At 38.5% G+C, this 23,996-nt stretch overlaps 1 protein-coding gene across 4 annotated transcripts in view; it reads left to right on the forward strand.

The window, feature by feature from the left end:
• Positions 1 to 23,996, forward strand: part of LOC126284735 (transformation/transcription domain-associated protein) — a 392,578-nt gene that overhangs the window by 360,992 nt on the left and 7,590 nt on the right. For all 4 annotated transcript variants that reach the window (XM_049983877.1, XM_049983882.1, XM_049983889.1 and 1 more), the window contains 5 exons: positions 1,095 to 1,310; positions 6,588 to 6,776; positions 9,647 to 9,790; positions 11,704 to 11,845; positions 13,409 to 13,605. In XM_049983877.1, the coding sequence (XP_049839834.1) occupies positions 1,095 to 1,310; positions 6,588 to 6,776; positions 9,647 to 9,790; positions 11,704 to 11,845; positions 13,409 to 13,605 (888 nt within the window). The remainder of the gene's footprint in view (positions 1 to 1,094; positions 1,311 to 6,587; positions 6,777 to 9,646; positions 9,791 to 11,703; positions 11,846 to 13,408; positions 13,606 to 23,996) is intronic.

Here is a 23,996-nt window from a genome sequence, read left to right on the forward strand (position 1 = left end):
CCTTAATTCGACCAATAGTTGAATATTATTTGATTGTCTGCGCTCCTTACCAAGTTGTATTAATGGGAGAAATATAAAAAGATTTGATAAAAAGCTTTGTCTCGGGTTTGTTTAGTCAGTTTTATAATTTAACCAAGATGTCAAAAACCACAGTGGCAGATGCTGCTAGAAAGATGCCACTTACTGTACAGACTTTACTCATAAAATTCCAATAATTAGTATTCTAATATGATCAAGAAACATATTAGTTCCTCAAATGGACATCTCGTGGTAATTCTGGCAGTAACATTTTAGAGATTCAGGATTACGCAATCAATCATTCACACACTGTACCATCTTTAAATAGACTGATTCAAACATGGTCTTCATGTTCTATGCCAGAAGCTGCAGTGTGACTGTGTGTCATCTTTTGCTGATTTTTCAATTGGCATTTTTTTTTTTTTTAATTTGGAAAGTCAGTTGCACATTTTGAAATACCTGAAATGTTTCGATCAATGGATCATCTTCAGATCTATGTGGTTACAACAGCAACCTGTCATGTCTATGTCAGAAACTAATATCAGAGTACTGTGTTTTGCAAAACGCACTATTCTGGTGTGAAGTAATCACACAGTCGCAATGGGTTGCTGATGAAGCTACGTACATCTGAAGGTGACCCTAAGTGATCGGAATACGTCGTGTATTTAAACATGTGCAACTGAGACAGAAGATCAAATGAGAACTGTTTTAAATATCAATGTAGTTGCTGTTATTTCATGGCAGATATTTCGGGTGTAGTTCTGACTTTGTTTCCAAAACTGCAGAACATGCCTATAAAAAGAGCACAGCCAGCATGGACTAAAATTATAGTGGGAGACAAACCAGGAACTTTCTCCTTTACCTTTCTTTTAAATTTTTGGAGTTTTAATGGTTTTGTCACTTAGGAAACTTATTGCTCAGTTTGCTTCTCAGAAAGTAGACACTGCTTTTGGTGACACATAGGCACACTTAAAAAACAGTAACAGCTTTAGCTTTTTTTTTCTCTAGTGTTTGTACTAAAACACTTTGTCACACGAAGTGAGTGATGTCCACTGACCCCAGTTTTTAACTTTCAGCACACTCATTACTATGTACGGATCTCGCGATTCATGCCACGCGTGGATGTCGTGCAGAAGCACAATACTGCTGCCCGTCGCCTGTATATCCGTGGGCACAACGGGAAGATCTACCCGTACCTTGTTGTGAATGATTCGAGCCTTGGTGATTCAAGGAGGGAAGAGAGAGTGCTGCAATTGTTGCGTTTCCTGAATCATTATCTGTCCAAACAGAAGGTAAGTTTATATGTTTTTTTCCAGACTGTTTCCATGTATTTTGTTTTTACTTCATCCCCCCTCCTTTGATAGATAAGAAATTGTGGGTAATAACACACAGATGAATTGTACTTTGCACTGGAAAATTGAGGACAGGATTCTGCATTAATGTTGAGATGGATCAGGATGCATATCCCATCCAGATTTAGGTTTCGTATGACTCCTTAAATCAGGAGCATATCTGTGATTGGGTTCTTGGGACTACAATGGGGGGGGGGGGGGGGGGGTGCTCAGGTCCTCTCCAGAACCATTCTGCTTCCAAATATAATTTGCTGTCACTCCCACTTTCAACATACTACACTTTTCTTAGAATTTAAAATGAAAATAAAATTGTAAAATGTGTTGATGTAATAATAATCTGCTTATATGAATCCTTAGTATATTGCTTTAGCACACCTTACAATCTTCGCATACATAACTACTCTTACATAAATGGACAGATATAAAATCTACTCACCAAGCAGTGGGAGGGGAACACACACAAAATGATTTAACATCCGTATGCTTTCGGAGCCAGTGGCTCTTTCTGGCAGAAGACTTGAAGAGGAAGGAAGAGGAGTGAAGGCAACAGACCGGAAAGGTTTAGGGAGAGGAGTGCAGTTGAAAAGTCACCCAGAACCTTGGGTCAGGAGACACTTACCGGATGGCATGAGAAGGAAAGACAGACCTCCTCATCACATCCTGTAAGTCTTCCCTGGCTCGACGTTATGGGTGACTTTTCTAAACTGCACCCCTTTCTCTAAACCTCTCAAGTCGTTTTCCTTCACTCCTCTTCCTTCCCCTTAAAGTCTTCCCCCAGAAGAAGGGGCCACTTGCTCCAAAAGCTTGTGAAAATTAAATCCTTTTATGTGTGTGTTCCCCAGCCACCAGTTGATGAGTAGATTTTTTTTATCTGACCATTTACGATATATTATCAATATTTGATTATTTTCAAGTACATAACTACTCTGTAATTCATAATTAAGAGCACAGCATAGGGTTCATCAAACCGCCTTCAGTCACATTCTCCGCCGTTCCACTCTTGAATACGGTGCCGGAAAATGAACACTTAAATCTTTCTCTGATTTATTTTATTACAGTGATCATTTATCCCTATGTAATTGGGTACCAACAAATTTTTTTCGCATTCGGATGAGAAAGTTGGTGATGCAGATTGTATGAAAAGATCCTGCCACAACGAAAAACACCATTGTTTTAATGATTGCCACCCCTAACCCACATATTATGTCTGTGAGACACTCTCTCCTCTATCCTTCTTTGAATTTTTTCTGTGTCCTTTGTCAATAATCCCTGAAGCAGATCCCACAGTGTGCAGCAATACCCCAGATGTGGGTGGACAAGCATAGTGTGGGCTGAACTTCCAGGCAGATTAAAACTGCGTAACGGATTGAGACTCGAACTCGGGACCTTTGCCTATCGTGGGCAAGTGCTCTACCGTCTGAGCCACCCAAGCACGACTCACACCCCATCCTCACAGCCTGACTTCTGCCATTATCTCATCTCCTACTCTTCAAACTTCACGGAAGCTCTTCTGTGAACCTTGCAGAATTAACTCTCCTGGAAGAAACGATATTGGGGGGACATGGCTTAACCACAGCCTGGGGGATGTTTCCAGAATGAGATTTTCACTCTGCAGTGAACTGTGTGCTGATATGAAACTTCTTGGCAGTTTAAAACTGTGGTCCGGACCGAGACATGAATTGGGGACCTTTGCCTTTCTTGGAAAATGCTCTACCGCGAAAGGCAAAGATCCCAAGTTCGAGTCTCGGTCCAGCACACAGTTTTAATCTGCCAGGAAGTTGCATATCAGCACATAATACGCTGTAAAATGAAAATATCATTCTGGATAGTGTAGGCTGTCTCTTTAGCAGACCTGTTGCGTCTTGTAAGTGTTCTGCCAATGCATGGAAGTCTTTGGTTAGCTTTCCCAAAAACATTACCTGTGCGGTCTTTCTGATTTAAGTCATTCATAATTGCAATCTGTAAGTAGTTACTTGAATTCCCAGCCTTCAGATTTACGTGATATCACATAACTACAAATTTAGCAGATTCCTTTTAATACTTTAGTACTCATGTGGATGACTTCACCATTTTCATTCTTTTGAGTCTGTTGCCGTTTTTCACACCATACAGATATATGGTCTGAATTGTTTTGCAATTTTGTCTTGGTCATCTGATGACTTTACTAGACGGTAAACGACAGCATCATCTGCAATTGTCATTGGTGTTAGTGAGAGATGTGTCATAAGATAAAGCTTTCATTCCGTAATTCAAAGTGTAAGACCAGGCCAAACTTTGCTAAATTACATTAGTCAGAAAAATTTCCTAATTAATTTCAACTAACTAGTTTTGCTAAAGCTCAGTTCAGTTAACTGACGTAATTATTTCATATTCTAGTCAAGTTGTTGACATGTGATTACTGATACAGTTAGGAAAATAACCTGTATAAATCTTTAAAGTATTCAAGTATCTAATGTCTAAGACATTGTAGGAACATCAGCACTGAATTAGTTTCCAGGTAATTAACACTTTTATGTATGATATTGTTTATTTAGCTATTTTGTCAATTTTCATCATCAAGAAGCCTTATTTTGTAAAATAAAGTTAAGGCCAAAACCAATTTTTCTTCACTATCCAGTTAATTTGAGGTGTAAAATTCTAATTGTAAATTATCAAAATTACATATTTAACAATGTGAAACTTTAGTAGCCATTTTTGCAAAGTTACATAAGCACTGGGCCTGAAGCCATTTTTAAGTCAGTCTGTTCTGAGGTCAGTCAAAACAGTCATAATGTACTAGTGCAGTAATGTTTTTAACTTAATATAAAACCCGACTGTGAATTAGAACTGTTAATGTCATAGGCAGATTAACTTGAATATGAAAGACAGACAGTGCCTAGATTCCGAGCGTGGAACCCATATCAGTCTGAATTGTAATACAGAAATGGCACATGAATAAGACGACGGACGCTGAAGTAGAACATTTAACAATGATTGCTGATTAGCTTTAATATAAAAGTGTCACGCGTATAGTTTGTCTGAGTGAGACTGTTGTCATTGAAAAGGTGCAGTATGTGCATACCTGGTAAACGAGGCTTAACTACATAATTAAGACTTGTACTGGCCATAACTAATTCAGCATTGGGTGTCTGATGTTTCACATTATTGGATGTAGATAGTGCTTTACTCATCCATATTTACAGTCGGGTTTTTGCAGTGATCGGGCCACTGAGGAACTACAAACTGATATATGACCAAAAATGTCACAGTGTCTGCTCAGACTGTCGCCTAAATCGTTTATATAGATAAGGAACAGCAGAGGGCCTAAACACTACCTTGGGGGAACACCAGAAATCATTTCTGTTTTTCTCGACAACTGTTAATCAACTACTATGAACTATGTGTAAAAGAGAGGAAGGCGGTTTCTTACAGTCCTTTCCAACTATGTTTTGGTTAGTTTGTTTATGTTTCCTTTTGGAGGGCCTTCCTTATTCTGTCTTCCTCACTCAACTGGTGTCTGCCGGTTCTACCTGTGGATTTGCAAGCATTGTTGAATTTGTCGTTGGCAGAAGTTATGGTCAGCCTGTAAATGGCCACCTATACTGGGCTGGACCACATTCATTTGGGTTATCCCTCGAGCAAACAACTAAAAACTCTACTATATTAAACGACTTCCAATTTCCTAAGTTATTCCCCAGTTTTAGACTGTTCTCATTTTACTGTATTTGCCAAAGGTTGACTAAGAATCTCTGAAATTGGTATACGTAGAATGTGAACACTTTTACATATTATTAATTTTTTTTATCAGTGTATTGTTGATTACCTTTCTTTCTAGTCCTTGTGTGTAACTGAATGGTATGAATAAGTGTTGGACTCCAAATCCAGAGATCCAAGACTAGATCCCCAGCTGGTCCTCGAAACTTCCTTTTGTGTATATGGAAAGTGCAAATTTGTGTTGTAATTCAGAAGCCGCATTAAACTATAAGATGTCCTGTAGCTGCCTGGCTAACTCAATTCAAAAATAGTAGTAGTTAAAGATCGTATCACATGCAGCAGGACTGTTTGTTACACAGCATTACAGTGTTCAAACTGAGCATCCAACTGAGGGCAACACTACCGTTAATGACGGTGGGGCATTAAGCATAAAGCTACTTTGAAGAATTAAAATTATAATTAGAGGAAAATATGGCTCTCAGTTTCATATATATTAAATTAGTTCTATCCATCTTATTCTGTTATTTTACTGAGGACCCTGTGAACTTCGTTCTTTGGGAACTTTTAACCTGAAATCTTGGAATAAATTACTGTGCTTTTTTTTTTAAATTATTATTAATAAAGAAATTCCAAATGTGTATGTTAGTTACATTAGTCCTTGATTTGTTTCCTTGCAATTCACAATCCATCCTCGAGCAGTGTGCTCTCGGAGGATGATGAACAAAGGCATGAAATTAGGAAAACTCAGTAAAAGTATAGAAATGTTGGAAAATGAGATGTAAAAACAATTTAAATAGAAATATCAACCTGTTGAGTATGCTGTTAACTTGTCTCAAGCTTCATTGCGGAAATGCTTCTTACAGTGTGGTTCAGTCATTGCCTGAATCATACCTACTGTGTCGTCCTAAATTAGCTAGCAGGAAAGGAGAGAGGTCTTAGATATAAGTTTGTGAGTCGGTCAGTGAGATTCACATAGGTAGTTCGTTTCACAAATCAGTGTTCCCAAAATTCAGGAAACAGGGTTGGAGCATATTTCTCGCAAGCAGTCTTAGACTAAAATTTTAATCTGCCACAGTCTTTCAATATTTTGCTACTTACTAAGTGACCTTCCGTACTGTCACTGTTTGGGTACATTGTAAGCTATATTTCTCATTTTCTTTCTTGCATGTAGACTGATACAAAATGTTTAGTTTCTAATAGCTGCTCAAAGTTCTTTTGTTTAATAAAAAAAAAAAAGAAAAAAAGTTTGAACATACTAAAACTATGTATTAAAATAACTGTTCCATGAATTACTGCATCAAATAATCATTTAATTCAGTTGTAAATCATGAAGACAGTCTTTAAAAACTAGTGTTAATAACATTATGGTTTGGACCTTTACAGAATCCCATCTGGTTTGCTGTACAGGTTTTTTTTTTTTTTTTTTTCTCTTTTTTTTTTGGGGGGGGGGGGCACATGCTGATATTTTTAATTTCTCTGGTAACATTTAGGTTTTTGGTTTTATGAGAATTGTCCATGTTTCAGGAAACAGCTCGAAGATTTCTGCATTTCACAGTGCCTCGTGTTGTTGCTGTTGCTCCTCAAATGAGACTAGTTGAGGACAACCCTTCATCAATTTCTCTACTGGATATATTCAGGGAAAGCTGTGTGAAGAACAAGATTGACTTTTTAGACCCTGTTTCTAATTATTATGATCAGCTTAGCACAGTACAGGTATGTAGCTAGCCAGCCTTTGATACCTACAGCCTAGTTTATTAATTAATTCTTCTCGTCTCCATAGTGTTGTAACTTCATACTTCTGTGTTAATGGTGCTCTCCCACATTCACATCTGTGTCTGGTTTCACACTCTACAAACCACTGTACAGTCCATTGTGGAGGATACTTTGTGCCATATTAGCAAATTTCAGTCCTGTACCAATCAAAAAATATTGAGTGATGAGAAAATGACAGCCTGTGTGCATCTGTACAAGTTCTACTATCTATTACCTTAGTCACAGAATTGTTACACAGATTTTCCTGAAATTTACCCACAGTTCTCAAGAGCAGTGTTGCTTTTCTTTCAAAAATTCCCATTTACAATCTATAAGCATCTGTTTCAGTTTCACATGGACTACACTAACTGGATACATGCCCAGCAGTGTGTCTGTGAATTTGTATGATGATGTCTGCTGTCATGAATGCTATATAAGCACTACTCTAACATTGGCCATACTAGTGATTTGTAAGTCATTTCTTTTGTAGATGCAGTGCTCTTTCACAAAAAACCTTCCGATATACTTAAGTTTTTTATTCACCTTACATACTACTTATGTATGGATGGATTGTGTGTGTGTGTGTGTGTGTGTGTGTGTGTGTGTGTGTATACCTATCCTTTTTTCGCCCTAAGCTAAGTCTTTCCGCTCCAGGGATTGGAATGACTCCTTACCCTCTCCCTTAAAACCCACATCCTTTCATCTTTCCTTCTCCTTCCCTCTTTCCTGATGAAGCAACCGTCCGGTTGCGAAAGCTTGAAAAATTTTGTGTGTGTGTGTGTGTTTTTTATTGTGCCTATCTACCGGCACTTTCCCGCTTGGTAAGTCTTGGAATCTTTGTTTTTAATATATTTTTCTCATGTGGAATGTTTCTTTCTATTTTATTTACATACTACATAGTGATTCTTAGTATTACGTGATGTGACATGCTCCAAGTGTTTGTTCCCCATAATCTTGCATTAGTCACTAATGGGTCCTTTCTCTTTGTTATGCATATTACCTTGCATTTATGCATGTGTAAAGAAGGTTACTACTCATTACCTCAACAATAAATTTTGTGTAAGTGTTCATTTATTTCCACATGATCATCTAATGATGATACTAAACCTGTAGAGGGCAGAGTTTTCAGCAAGTTTTCTGATTATACTGCTGAACCCCCTGTGGGCCTAGTGTTGTCATTATGTGGTACACTGTATTATGCTGCACTGGTCACAAGTTTGGGCAACTGTCGCTGAATTTCTGGAAATTGCTTAAGAAGTGTAATGGACACCACAGCTCCTGTTATCATTCATACTGCAGCACAGTCACTGTGATGGAATTGACCCTGTCTATGCATAGACTGGTTGTCTCACTGCTAGCAATATCTATACCTCATATTACATGAGCTTCACTGCTTTTGGGAGTACTTCAAACTATGGCATTTTGTTGTGAGCGTTTTTGTGGTTAACTGCAAGGATTTTAATACTCTAGCTTTGGGGGGGGGGGGGGGGGCTTTTGGATCTTACACTTATACTTATGGGTCCCCTGTAGCTATCAGTAAAAAAAACTGCACATCTGACTGACTTGGGGGGGGGGGGGGGGGGGGCTACGGTTCTGAACACATGTGGCACAAGTTCAGAAAGTCAAAGCCTAGCTTCCTACAGGTCCTTCGAAGCATCTGGTTCACTACTTCTACTTGACTCAGTACCAGGAATGCATGATCAGTTCTGGGAACAGTACTGCAAATTGTGAGCTTTGCTTGAAACACTATGCACCAGGCTGCTCTTCTCAACCTTCTCTACCAGGCACTGGAATGATCCAATGTGACCTCAGAGCCCAGACGACAGGCATCATTTGTTCCCATGTGTGTCACAATCTGCAGTTGGTTACACCATATTCCCTCAATAGCTACCGGAATAGCCTCTTCATTGCGTTGAATGAGACCCCCTGGCATACACACTAAGTCCACCTAGTGTTCTTCCCTATCCCTTGCTATCCTCTCCCTATGGGATACCATTATTCACCGTATGTTTTAACTGATGATGATTAATAGATTCCTACCCTTTTGTGTTTGCCTACTCTTGACACAGAACAAAAACAGATTCCCCCAAAATGGGTGAAGTGAGTCCTACTGGCTCAGTCTCAGTTTTATTAAAAGACAGCACCTCAAACTTGTTGTTTGGGGGGAATAGTAGAGGAGAATAGTAGTTGAGGTACTTTTGGTACCACAGGTTCATGACACTCTTCCAAAAAATCAGTTCGCAGCAGTAGCCAGTCACTTGACAGCTGCTTTTGAATGTCAGTCAACTCGTTCCATGTTAGAGAGGAATGTTCACTATGGGGCTGCATTGTGGCTGGTGCAGTGTACTGATATTACAGACACATTATGATAATATGGTATTTACCTATATTGTAACAGAAATTCATCTGTTGAGTAGCAAGAATTGTCAATTACAGATGATTTTAAATTGTTTTGAATAATTTTGTTACCTGTCAGCCCTTTTAATATATAAGGGATGTGGACAGATATCAGTATGCAGTATATGTTGCTCTTATTTATGCAAGAGTGCTTTTAAGTTGTAATTGGTGGGCAGACCATTTTTGTTTTTAGTTTTGTATTTATGAAATCTGGGCAGCACTTTTTGGATGTTTTGGCTTAATTTACATTATCTAATTGAATCACAGCTAACTGGTCTATAATTTTTCAATTACTGTCTTTCATGTATTTAACAAGAGACAGCCACTGTACATGTGATGTATTGAGATAAGGCCCCCCCTCCTCTTTGCATTTTTTGCTGTGCCCATTTACTCTGATTTTTCCTGAAAATTAGTAAATGAAATTGTGTTTACAGGCTAGGGGATCTCAGCCCAGTGTCCAGGTTCTGCGGGAAATCCTTCAGGATACACAAAAGAGTATGGTGCCTAGAACCCTGTTGAGTGACTGGGCACTAAGGACCTTCACAACACCTACAGATTACTGGCAGTTCCGGAAAATGGTATGGGTTAAAGCCAACTTTCTCAGATTTTGGTTTGTTATGTATTTCTCAGTAATGGTTTGGTGGTTGCAGGTACATTGTGGCAAAGATAAAAGTGACGTCATGTTAGTAATGTGCCGATTCAGGCAAATACACACACCATTTTTCTTTAAATCAGAAAATACTTTCAAAAACATCAACCATGTAAAAATAATTTAATAGATGGAAAATCCACTCACCAAGCGGCGGCAGAAAAGGCACATAAAATACGCTTGTAACTGGCAAGCTTTCGGAGCAGGTGGCTGTTATGTGTATGTTCTGCTACCGCTTGGCGAGTAGATTTTTTATGTATCCAGTTAAATGATTTTGTCAATAGTTGATTGTTTTCATTGTTATATTCAACCATGTAACATTTTTATATTCAACCATGTAAAAAAGACATTATGTTTTGAAATTTGTCCCTTGCATCTCTATGCATTTTTATATTTAACAAATAATATTCAAACTAGTTTCCATAGAACTGTAACCTCTTTTCCCTCAATTACAAATCAGGTGAAAAAGACAGATTCAAACGTTCGCTTTATTGCATGTTGTTCTATGAAGGCTTCTTATATGAGAGAGAGCATATGACAACACCTGTTGCACACAGCTCTGTCTTCCTGAAAAAATCAGTTCTGTCTTTCATGTGCATTTGACTCAGAGTGTAATTTATCTGTAATTCAGCTGTTCGAATCCCCCACAACAAACTCAAATTTTTTTATTGAAAGAGAACTTTGCTGCACAGTATGAGAGGTTCCAGTGGACTAGTAGCGGTCTGGGTATTTGCATGGCTGTAAAGTTTTATCACACATGAAATACAGTGTTGTATAAAGTTCACCATTCACAATACATAATCCCCTTTTCTATGCTAACTGGGACTTTCTGTATAATTAAATTGTAATCACATTTTTACTATAGTAAAATGTAGCCAAAATTTTCAAATCTTGGAACAGATGTGTACTTTCTGGCAGCATCCTTTTGAATTCTTTGAGGGCCACAAAACGTTCGAAACTTGAGATCATGAACCTACAAAATATGTCAAATTTACGTTAATGATTGTATTTGGACAATGTTGTTTCGTGATTTAATCTCCATGAAATTATTTGTTGCTGAAACAATATGATCCATCTTTAACATGCTGAATGAGGTGACACACAGGTAAGACACTGAACTGGCATGACTGTGGATAGCAGTTCAAATTCCTGTCTGGCCATCTCAGTTTAGGTTCCTCTGGCTGCGTACTTGGAAAGGACGCTTAATTTGGAAAGGACACTCCAAATTTCCTTCTCCCTCCAAACTTGGGCTCGATTTCTAGTAGCCTCATTGTTGACAGAACATTAAACCCTGATCTTTGTTTCTTTAACAACTCAGTCTGTGAAGAATAGCTGTACAACTGAGTGTGATTATCACTTTTACTTGCTGAATTTGCTGCAACTGCTAATTTTCTCAAGGCAGCATACACAGTATTTCAAATATGTGTAGTATTGACCAGGGATATACCACTTAATGTGCCATGAGATTGTTATCCACAGATCATGAAAACCAGTTAACCATATCAGAAGTATCATCTGACAAGAATTTATTGTGGTGCATATTTACTGAGGAAATGGATAACTTACCCAATGACGACGGTTTTTGTGGTTCTAAAACTTACTGTAGTCAATGAACTTTATTTACTTGGATTTCATATTCCATCACTGCTGTTGTAGACTATTTCTGTGAACAGCAGGGTTCAGACTTTTCCAAAAGGGTGGAGCAAGGAACTGCTGTTAGAATTTCTCGAATTTGTTATGGCTATTATGATTATATTTATTGACAGAACATTAATATAAGATATTCCACTGCCCTTTCAAGACCAGTTGTTAAAGAGCTGTGTACCTCATGTACTGTTCCAGTTCACATTGCAGCTGTCACTGGCCTGCTTCTGTGAGTACGTGCTACATCTCACGAGGCTGAACCCCGACATGATGTACATCCACCAGAACTCTGGCCTGATGAACATTGCGTATTTTAAGTTTGACGTCGATGATATGACAGGTGAGGTGGGCTACTGGCCGCTGCTAGTTGTGTTAGAGACACAGTGACAGTCTCAAACACTAAGTAATTTTAAAAGCACTGATAAGAACAATAGGAACTTCAAAATGGTTAATGCATTTTAAAATTTTGAATTATTAATTGGTTGTACTAATTATTAGAGAACAGGATGTGGGGGTAACATTGAAGAGAAAGGAATTGTTATTCAGGATGTTGCTTAATAGCACTAGCAGAAAACTTGTGTTTGCTATGAACTGTTCATCCAAAACTGAGTGTGTTAACTAAAACCCAAGTAACTTGTAATAGAGTTGTGGACCATTGTTATGGTGTTAAAACACCCAGTTTTGAAATGTTACTGTAGTCCAGAGGTGTTTTCTGTGCGTATTGTGTGTGTGTGTGTGTGTGTGTGTGTGTGTGTGTGTGTGTGTAAGATTTTTAGTGTTGTAAAATAGATTACATATTCAACATTGTTCTGAGAGGCTGCAGTTGTTACCAATGAAATGTGCAAGTAACAACTAAAAAATAACGCATTGTGTTGAGGTTACACTAAGCCATCAATTCTGAAGGTTTTATGAACAAGAACTAACACTTGTTGCTGATTGTAATTTCCTCATCTGTCGTCTTATGTAGAAACATCATACCACTGTTTTAAAAGACAGTCTGGGGATTCGAAATTACTCTTTGAGACACAACTGTTGTGTTTGTCACATTGTTACTTCCTAGCTGCTATCCTACCAGTGATTTGATATGTCACAGATCTAAGAAAGTCTTCATGCTGAGAAACTGTTTTGCATTGGCTAAGATCAGAGTGGAGACACAGTAAACACTGATGCTACTGGCTCTGCAGTTCATGAAAAATACCTCATTACAGCACCATATGTAGCTGGTTTCAATCCATGGAATGGCTCTTCCCTCTCTTGCAATATTGCTGAGCAGTTGTACTTAAGTTTCCCAGGCACATTCTCCCCAGATTATTTGAGATTCTTCTTGAGCATCTCTACCAGGATAAATATTCTGACAACAGAAATTCCATGGAAATAGAGGTGATGAACAATGAGGGAGGTGGCATGCTGGTGAGAGATTAAAGAGGCATTCAAGGGGATGGCAGTTCAAATATGTGTCTGGACATCCAGATTTAATTTTTGTGTGGTTTCCCTGAATCACATAAGATTAGTGCAGGAATGGTTCCTTCAAAATGGACGTATCTTCTGAGCTAGTGCTCTGATTGTAATCACATCATTGACAGGATGTTAAACACTAATCTACCTTCTTCTTCTACTTCAAAAACTGTAGGAAACATTCCATTCAGACATTAGTACCTTTGTGTGGCATGAACTGATGATTTGGCATTCTTGCATCAAATGTTTATTTCTTTACTTTGGATTAGTTTTTTTGAGTAACTATTTTCCTTACGATCTGTGAAACACTAAGAGCAAGAGAGAGACTCGCTGTTGGACTTACAACTGGATATTGCTTGTGACTTTCACAACTCTGCAAACTGTATGATTATGTGCATGAACCATATCTAAGATAGAAAATACAGAGATAATATTTTTTGCTCTGCAGGAGAACTCGATTCAAACAGGCCTGTTCCTTTCCGGCTGACACCAAACATTGTAGAACTGCTGACGATGATTGGCATTAATGGACCCTTTACCGCAAGCATTATAGCGACAGCACGGTGTCTTGCACAACCAGCCTTCAAGTTACCCACCTACCTGAGGGCAATTCTTAGGGATGAAATGGCAGCAAGCTATAGGAAGGTAAGTCATGAGCAAGGCATTTATTCCTAAACATTAGTGTTTTCTTTTCCGCCTCAGCAGCAGTGTTCATTAAACCACAAGCATCTCCTGTGTCAAACCGGTATTGTGTTAGTTTCGTTTCCCACATTTATTTATTTACAGCTTTTTTAGCTTGACAGTATCACGTACTTAAAAATTTAATACAAGTCAAATGTTTCTGACACTTCACTTTCTTTTGCTCAAGTGCCTTTTCAGTGACACACATTCATGTCTCAAATTATTCGAAGAACAGTAACAACAATTAACACTGAATAAACATTCAAATTATCATAAAAATTACAATAATTAAATACCAAGACTGAGGAAGTATTTCCGAAAGCTGTAGCTGTATGAAGGTGCTTTATTGGCAATTACCAGTTTCACATCAGTATAGATGCATCATGGTTATATTTCCATAATGTAGTTGGAAAATTACTAGCCTCTTCATCAAAGAGTAGCTCTTGCCACCTACATTCTCAGTTATTTGCTGGACGTATTTCAATCTCTGTCTTCCTCTACAGTTTTTGCCCTCTACAACTCCCTCTAGTACCATGGAAGCTATTCCCTGATGTCTTAATAGCTGTCCTGTCATCCTGTCTCTTCTCCTTGTCAATGTTTTCCACATACTCCTTTCCTCCCCGGTTCTACACAGAATCTCTTCATTCTGTACCTTATCAGTCCACCTAATTTTTAGCATTTGTCTGTAGCGTGGCGCGCCACATCTGAAATGCTTCGATTCTCCTCTTTTCCAGTTTTTGCAGAGTCCATGTTTCACTACCATTCAGTGCTGTGATCCATATGTACATTCTTAGAAATTTCTTCCTCAAGTTATCCTTGTTAAAAGTCTGACCAAAATAGTGGGTTGTCATAATAAAATTGAGTACACCCAAAAGATGCTTGTAAAATTTGCAAAATATGACTGCTGAATGGGCCAGTCCAGAAAACACCACATAGGATATATTATAGGATACGGTAGACACTAACTGAATGAAACTGATGAAGTGAAACTTAAAATCCCACGTAATGTGCGTACTGTACAGGATGGTCGTATAGGCAGGCGGTGGGCGTTATGGAAATGATTAGGGTTATTTTTAGAGAAAGGCCATTTATTGGCTAAAGCATTATGAAAGGGGCTACATAGGCCTAGGGAGGTGAGGGTGGGTCAGAGCTTAGAATTTGGCAAAACATTGTTCGTGAAGCTACCGAAAGTGGTTGTCTGCCAAAACTAAGTCCACAGTGCCATAGCACCAGGAGAAGCGGGAGATGTTCGCTGCTACAGGGCGCACATCCGACTCGCGGGTGAGCAAGAATACAAGAGAGTGGGCCCGGCGAGGGGCGGCCGGGTATATTCGACACACCACACGGCTTCCTCCGCCCTGATTGGTTAGGACCGAGCAAACCATGTGGGCGGCATGGAACTTTCCATAGCGTCACCTGCTAAGCAACGCCTGGGGCGGCGTTACCTCATAAGCACATTGAGAGAGGCGCGTGATCAAGGTGCCCTTCCTCGGTGCTGACTTCCTGTTGCTAAACCATGGGACGAAATAATTTACAGGCAGCTAAGACTGCCGGCCGTGGCTTGGCCACAATAGAAAAATGAAATTACCCTTTGGAGGCTCATATAATAAAGTAAAATCCCTTATTGTCTGGCTCATCCTTTACAGCACTATCACCAATTGCTAACCAGCCAATGTGGTGTAAGAAGCCAATGCATTGCTAGCATCCACAGGCTGCTTACACCACTTCAGCCTGCTAGCAATACAGTGGAAGTACACACATTACATAGGATTTTAAGTTTTGCTTCATTGTTTTATACAGTTGGTGTCTACTGGATCGTATAATATAACAGGTTGTCAAAAATAAACAAGCCAGAAGCATAATTACAGAAACCAGTACCTGTATGTTAGAAGCATTGACCCTGGCTGTTGAGGCACTTGTCCCACTGTGACACAAGGCAGTGAATGGCTGTCTCATAAAATTCCTGGGATTGCGATGTTAGCCAGTGTCACATGTACAGCTAGAGGTCGTCATCCTACGTGAATCGTTTGCCCCTCAGAGCCTTTTTAACGGGACCAAAAAAATGATGTAACCACGGGGAGACAGGTCCAGACTGTATGGAGGGTGCCCGAGAACCTCCCAACCTCCCATTTGAATTCCTGCAGAAGTGGCACGACTGCGTTGGCCGTATGAGACTTCGCATTGCCGTGGAGCAGAATGACCCCACGGGTGACATTGCCTGGTCATTTTGATTTGATCGCTTGGCGAAGGGTGGTCAAGGTTTGAGAGTAATGTTGGGCATTCACTGTTGTCCCGCGCTGCAAGAAGTGAATCAGAAGGGCGCCATCTTGGTCAAAGAAGAACGTCAGCATAGGGGCAAACGATTCATATCGGACAATGACGTCCAGCTGTACGTGCAGAACTGGTTAACATCGCAGCCTCAGGAATTTTATGTGACAGCCATTTACCAGCTTGTGTCACAGTGGGACAAATGTCTCAACAGCCAGGGTCAATACTTCTAACTTACATGTTCTGGTTTCTGTAATTATGCCTCTGGCTTGTTTCTTTTTGAACACCCCTTATGTATCCCGTGTGGTGTCATCCAGCCTGGATCATTTGGCAATCATACTTCATACATTTTTAGAAGCTTCTTTTGGGTGTAGTCAATTTTACTATGGCAACCCAAACTTTGGTTTGTCTTTTAACATGGATAACTTCCTGAAAACTGAGACTCCATAATTGTCAATCTTCATTGTGGAAAAATAACCATTATAAATCTGATGACAGGTCTGTGCTGATGTGAAACTGGTAGTTGCGAATAAAGTACGTTCATACAGCTTTGTGCCTTTTGAAAACACCTCATCGTTCTTGACTTTTAATTGTTGTAATTTTTAAGTATAAAATTTTGCTTTTTGGCAACCAATATTATCTCTTCCAAGTTCATTACAGGTATTAACAACATTTACAGTTTAGCATTGTCACCATTTCATCCTTTCACTACCCTGAATACATAGCTTCTCATACTATGATAAGTTTTCCCAGAAGATAGAATATTCATCTTTCACAATATCCATTGTGATGACAAACTGTGAATGTGATTTAAATTGGCAGTTTATGTAGATTAATGCAACCAGGCCCTTTTTGAATTTAATGAGTATTATTATAATATTAACTAGTTTTTGAGCCATGGCAGGATCACCAGGCAGAGGAACATTGTTCTCTGGACAATGTGCAAGTGGACATTAGCGTCATGGTACTGTTGAAAATAATGTAACGTAAGTTACGTAAATGTTTGCAAAGCAACAAGATTATTATATTTTTGGATACTTCTATTGCATTTTTCATGGATACCATGAGGTATCGTAAAATATAATGAAGTTTTCATTTCATAAAAATTTTGATTACTTATGCCTGAATTTCCATTATTTTCAGCAGCTAGCATCTAGCTGCACATGATCTAGAGAATGATGTACATGTGATGAGCCTGCAATGGCTTGAAAACTAGTTAATGGTACAATAAATCAGATCAGATTCTCAAGGTAACTGACCGTACATAACCTAGATAAACCAGCCAAGAACATTTGCCACCCCTGCCACACACACTTTTTTGGGAGGGTGGGGGTGGGGGGTTGTGTGTGCAAGAAATCAACACTTGCTCTTCCAACATTTCAGCTGAGAACTTTCCATCTGTTGCAATTGTGACTTGAAGTCATGCTTAAGGTATGCGACCGTATCGATTAATCAGACAAAACAAGTGACAGGCGGAATTATAGAATATATACCGGTTTACATAATAACAAAGTTGCGTGAGCACTGACATGTAGTGTATGAGATTTCACAGAGAAAACAGTCAAGTGCAATGACTGGATATGAAAACTAAAGCGAACATGAACAAATCATGCTAAGCAGGGTGAAGTAATCTAAAAGCCCGCCAGATGGAGCAGTGAACTTGGCGCTCCAAACAATGTCAGAAACAAGAAAAGATACAGAAAGTAACAAAAATGCTAGAGTGTAACAATATATGTCATCAAAAATCACATTATTATTGAGGACAACCCATGTACTACAGAAAAAACATTAAAATACATATTGTGAAAAGGAAAGTTGCTACTCACCATATAGCGGAGATGCTGAGTAACAGATAAGCACAACAAAAAAGACTGTCACAAATATAGCTTTCGACCAGTAAGGCCTTCATCAAAATTGGACAACAAACACACACTGCAAACTCACACAAATGCAATTTACACACACGACTCCAGTCTCATGCAACTGAGGTCAAATGGCTCTGAGCACTATGGGACTTAACTGTGAGGTCACACTATGAGCAGGAGCAACAGTGCTCCGAGACTGGAGTTGTGTGTGTGTGTGTGTGTGTGTGTGTGTGTGTGTGTGTGTGTGTGTGCGCGAGGCCTTACTGGCTGAAATCTATATTTGTGACAGTCTTTTTGTTGTGCTTATCTGCGACTCAGCATCTCCACTATATGGTGAGTAGCAACTTTCCTTTCCACAATATTGTTAAAACACATATGTATTAAATGGCAACAACAAATCACGTCAGTAGCTTAACAGACTACGTGAGTCAACTTAGAGTTAGTGATAAAAGTTAGTGATACAAGGAAGGGAAAGGGATATTTCACAAAAAAAAATTATTTTTACACAAGTACAGGAATTCAAAATGAAAGTCATATAATAAAACCATAGAAATCAATCATAAAACCATAAGAATGAAAAACCAAAATATATTTCACACAATAATTGAAACTGACAAAATCATATAGAGTTTCCATGAAGTCCACGAGGTCATGAAATATTACATCAAAGTAGGACTATTACAAGAAATCAATTGAAGATCATGTTCAACATGTCCTGTTTGTGTCAGGGCGTAACAGCTAGCTATGCTGAGTTAAAAAAAAAAAAAAAAAAAAAAAAAAAAAAAAAAAAATCATGTAATGCACAGCAAATTAAGGTCATAGTCATGTGTGAAAAGTGAAATTGGATCTGCATAAGGCTAAAGACTTGGCAAGCCCCAAGGATAGGTTTCTGTGTTGTCATATACACTCCCTTCTCTTTCCAGAGCAGTTTGCTAAATCTTATGTGCTAGTGTGTGATTTTGTGTGGTGAAACTTAATCTATTTTGTCGGGGAATACACATATATTGAATTCTCTCATCCCACGAGGTGTCGGCTCGATTGCAACGAGTGTCGATCAAGTAAGTAAAGACAAGTTTGCAGATAGAGTGGTCAGTCTGACTAATGTTGAGTTTCCTTTATTTATTTATTTTCTGTCCATATAACAAAAGTTTTCGGACATTGTCAGGAAAATTTAGCTTACATTACACGTATGCAGTAAAATATTTACATTAAAAACAAAGATTCCAAGACTTACCAAGCGGGAAAGTGCCGGTAGACAGGCACAATAAAATAACACACAAACACACACAAAATTTCTAGCTTTCGCAACCAACGGTTGCTTCTTCAGGAAAGAGGGAAGGAGAGGGTAAGACGAAAGGATGTGGGTTTTAAGGGAGAGGGTAAGGAGTCATTCCAATCCCGGGAGCGGAAAGACTTACCGTAGGGGGAAAAAAGGAGGAAAAAAGGGCAGGTGTACACACACACACACACACACACACACACACACACACACACACACACACACACATATCCATCCGCACATCTCCTTTTTTTTCCCCCTACGGTAAGTCTTTCCGCTCCTGGGATTGAAATGACTCCTTACCCTCTCCCTTAAAACCCACATCCTTTCGTCTTTCCCTCTTTCCTGAAGAAGCAATCATTGTGTTATTTTATTGTGCCTGTCTACCGGCGCTTTCCCCGCTTGGTAAGTCTTGGAATCTTTGTTTTTAATATATTTTTCCCATGTGGAAGTCTCTTTCTATTTTATTTACAAAATATTTACATTCTTTCATAACATCATATCGATCAGATACATGTCTGTACACACTATTTTTCAAGAGGGCACCACAAGTAGATTCCTCTATAGTGTAACACAATTTATCTTATATTTATAATAGTACAGTATGCATAATACAGTGTATAATAACATTCTTTCATACCACTGATAGATCGGAGACATTGTCTATATACACTGTTTTCCAAGATGGCACTACAACTTAAAGTCGTCTATAGAGTCACAACACTTCTCTATTAATAATTGCTTCAGTCTACTCTTTAGCATATTTAGATTTGTTTTCTTGAGTTCACACGGTAGTGCATTGTAGAAAATTGCTCCCATTCTATGTGGGCTGTTGTCTTTTTATTGGTTACAATTCTATGAAAATTTTCCCTTCCCCATGTATCATAGTTGTGTACATTGCTGTTTGTCATATTAAATTCAGGATTTTGTTTTACGAACATGACTGTGTGCAGTATATACATGTAGTACACCGTAAGACTCTTATATTTTCTAAATAGGAACCGCCATTTTTTATTACATATTCATGTAGTACATAAAGAAATATGAATGTTTTAGTTGTCCCACTTTTTTTCGCTTTTAAATCCTGCTGTAATATTCACAAGCGTATAAGTATGTAGTATCATGTAACATTCCGCCAGTGTGGACGGTATTTGCTTCGTGATACATTACTCGTGTTAAAATGGACCGTTTACCAAGTGTGGAAAAGGTCGATATCATGTTGATGTATGGCTATTGTGATCAAAATGCCCAATGGGTGTGTGCTATGTATGCTGCTCGGTATCCTGGACGACATCATCAAAGTGTCTGGACCGTTCGCCGGATAGTTACGTTATTTAAGGAAACAGAAAGTATTCAGCCACATGTGAAATGTCAACCATGACCTGCAACAAATGATGATGCCCAAGTAGGTGTTTTAGATGCTGTCCCAGTTAATCCGCACATCAATAGCAGACAAATTGCATGAGAACCGGGATTCAAACACATCGGTGTTGGGAATGCTACATCAACATCGATTGCACCCGTACCATATTTCTATGCACCTGGAATTGCATGGCGACAACTTTGAACGTCGTGAACAGTTCTGCCACTGGGCACAAGAGAAATTACGGGCCGATGAGATTTTTTTCTATTTAGCGACGAAGCGTCATTCACCAACAGCGGTAATGTAAACCGGCATAATATGCACTATTGGGCAACGGAAAATCCACGATGGCTGCGACAAGTGGGTCATCGGCAACCTTGGCAGGTTAATGTATGGTGCGGCATTATGAGAGGAAGGATAATTGGCCCCCATTTTATCGATGGCAATCTAAATGGTGCAATGTATGCTGATTTCCTACGTAATGTTCTACCGATGTTACTACAAGATTTTTTCACTGCATGACAGAATGGCGATGTAGTTCCAACATAATGGATGTCCGGCACATAGCTTGCGTGCGGTTGAAGTGGTATTGAATAGCATATTTCATGACAGGTGGATTGGTTGTCGAAGCACCATACCATGGCCCGCACGTTCACCAGATCTGATGTCCCCGGATTTCTTTCTGTGGGGAAAGCTGAAAGACATTTGCTATCCTGATCCACCAACAATGCCTGACAATATGCGTCAGATCATTATCAATGCATTTGTGAACATTATGGAAGGCGAACTACTCGCTGTTGAGAGGAATGTCGTTACACATATTGCCATTGTATTGAGGCTGACTGACATCATTTTGAGCATTTATTGCATTAATGTGGTATTTACAGGTAATCACGTTGTAACAGCATGCGTTCTCAGAAATGATAAGTTCACAAAGGTCCATGTATCACATTGGAACGACCTAAATAAAATGTTCAAACATACCTACTTCTGTATTTTAATTTAAAAAACCTACCTGTTAGCAACTGTTAGTCTAAAATTGTGAGCCATATGTTTGTGACTATTACAGCGCCATCTACCACAAACTGAAAAATGTGGTCCAACTAAAACATTCATATTTCTTTATGTACTACACGAATATGTAATAAATAATGTGGGTTCCTGTTTAGAAAAATGCAGTTGATATCCGCCAACCATAGCGCCATCTGTTTCCCCCTTCAAGCTAGACAAGTTTCATTCTGTGTAGTTTTTTTCATTTGACGATTATTTTGTGAGATATTTGGCCCAGTCAAAATCAATGGACCACCGTATATGTAACTGTATCACTTTCAGTTACATCTATGTTCCCTACATCAATTTCCATAGTAAAGGCTCTGTGATCACAAATTTAGTTTTCTAAGGTGTTTACATTTACTTTCTCTTTTCCTACATTTTTGAGAACATGGTCACTACATGGCTTCGTATTTGCAGTGACTGATGTAGGTTCTGAGTTCATTTGTTTAAAGTTATAACACTGTAATACATCCACATAGCGGAAATAATTAACACTATTATTTAATGAGCCTATGTTGATGTCTCCTACAAGCAACAAGTGTTTTTTTTATACACTGCTGTCCCCTCCAGCAAGTCCTCTAGGCAATTTAGAAACTCTTCTGTGTTACTTCCAGGTGACCTATACAGTGCTGCTATAATAAGGCTGTTGTTTCCATACTTTAGGTATACTTCTGCAACCTCAAATACCATTTCAGTACTCAGATCATCTCTCCCATTTCACTTTTTCACATTTTACATAATTTCTACTATAAATGCCTACCCCAACACTTGTGTGTCTTTCTGCAGTACAAGTTTATAAGTTTGTAATTTTTTAGCCTGTAACCATATGCTTCCTCTTCCCTGCATCCCAATTCACTCTCTAGGAAGGGGTGTGGCTTAGTTTCATTTAGGTAAACACTCAGCTGTTCTGTTTTATTAGTTACATACTGGACATTCTGATATGCAAGGGTTAATTTGTTATGCTTTCCTCTAAAAAAAAAAAAAATCATCATTGTTTACTTTGTGACTGAGAATTCTGTTTAATTTGTCTTTTTCTTTGTTAACTTCCCATATTTTGTCACACAAGAATTTTTTGCCTTCAAAATTTAGGTGCATACCATGTCTGGTATGTGGGCTTCTGTTCAGTTTGCCTATATTTAATATTTTACATTTGCCAAGTTGAGCACACATTTGTTTCATTTTAATGTTTCTTTTTGGAATCAACTTATTTACACACAAATTGTACATAAGATCATACCTGTGAGGCAGCATTGTAATAATAGTGTTTCGTGATTTATTTGCTTCTAGGAAGTTTTCGTACTTGCACCTGATTTCACTATTCCTATTGCTTGGATATCTTTGTAATTGTCCTGTAAAACACTCATCAAATTTGTGGCGTGGCTGTTTGTTAATAAGAGAATGTTGTAATGTTGTAATTTTTTTTTTCAATGGTTTGGCGATCGTATTTTTTCTTTTTTTCTCCACTGCATAGTTACGAAATTCGTTTTTGACACATTTCACACTTATCACTATTGGTGAGGCACAGGTAGGGCAAATCTGTTTTGTGAGATTTTTTTTTTTTTTTCTGTGAAGATTACATTTTGTAACGTCTTCCATAGACACACTCGAATTTACCTCTTATTTTGATCCAGTCGCTCGACTACAGTTTTCGGAATAAAGGATATTAAAATTGTTTTCACACTGAAACTTGGTTTACTCATGGTAGGTGACATTTTTCCGCCTTGTGCTTTACATTTGCTGTTCACTGTCTTCCATTCATCGATTTATAGTTGCTAACTTTTGGCAGCACACCCATGTTTTGTTTCAACCTAAGCTCCATATTTTCATGCTTTAGGCTGTCATTTTCTCTTCTTAATCCTATGATTACTGCTTGTAAACTTGAAATACATTCACTATACATTTTAAGTTCATCTTTGCACTTCACACAAGCGATTTTTTAACTACATAACTGTAATTTAATTTAGCAGTAACAACATGTACATCTATACTCGCTGCCATCTTGAACTCTGAACTGATATGAGCCTTCCATGTCATGATGTTAGGTTTTGGGTTTCATTTTGCCCCCCAAAGTTGATGATAGGTTGAAAGAGGACGATTGCGGAAACGAAAAATGGCTATGAGCAGACAAGAATTTCAAAGTTCCCACAAGCTGACATTGCTACTAAGACTTGTGGTGTCTTAAGGCATGTCAAACAAAGTGTTCCTTACATAACCCCTTTTCAAATTTTTGCTTATAGACTGAATATCAAATTGTGTGAAAATAATATTTTAGTCACGAAGCCTTACCAGGGGAGCTATGTAGTTTTGATTACTGATGAGGATTAAATTTCTAAGACCTCAGTATTTTTGGATGAAAATGGTATAATGGGATTCAAGAAGTAGCCTCTCTTATCCTTCGTCAATATTTTAAAAATAATATATCAATGAATCAAATCTTTTGTTTAAGTCAGGTTTTTGTGAAACAGTCTTTAATGTCATGAATTCTCCAACGTGTAAATTGCAGGATAAGGTTAAGCTTCATAAAACG

Source organism: Schistocerca gregaria, chromosome 1 (assembly GCF_023897955.1).
Source record: "Schistocerca gregaria isolate iqSchGreg1 chromosome 1, iqSchGreg1.2, whole genome shotgun sequence".
NCBI lineage: Eukaryota > Metazoa > Arthropoda > Insecta > Orthoptera > Acrididae > Schistocerca > Schistocerca gregaria.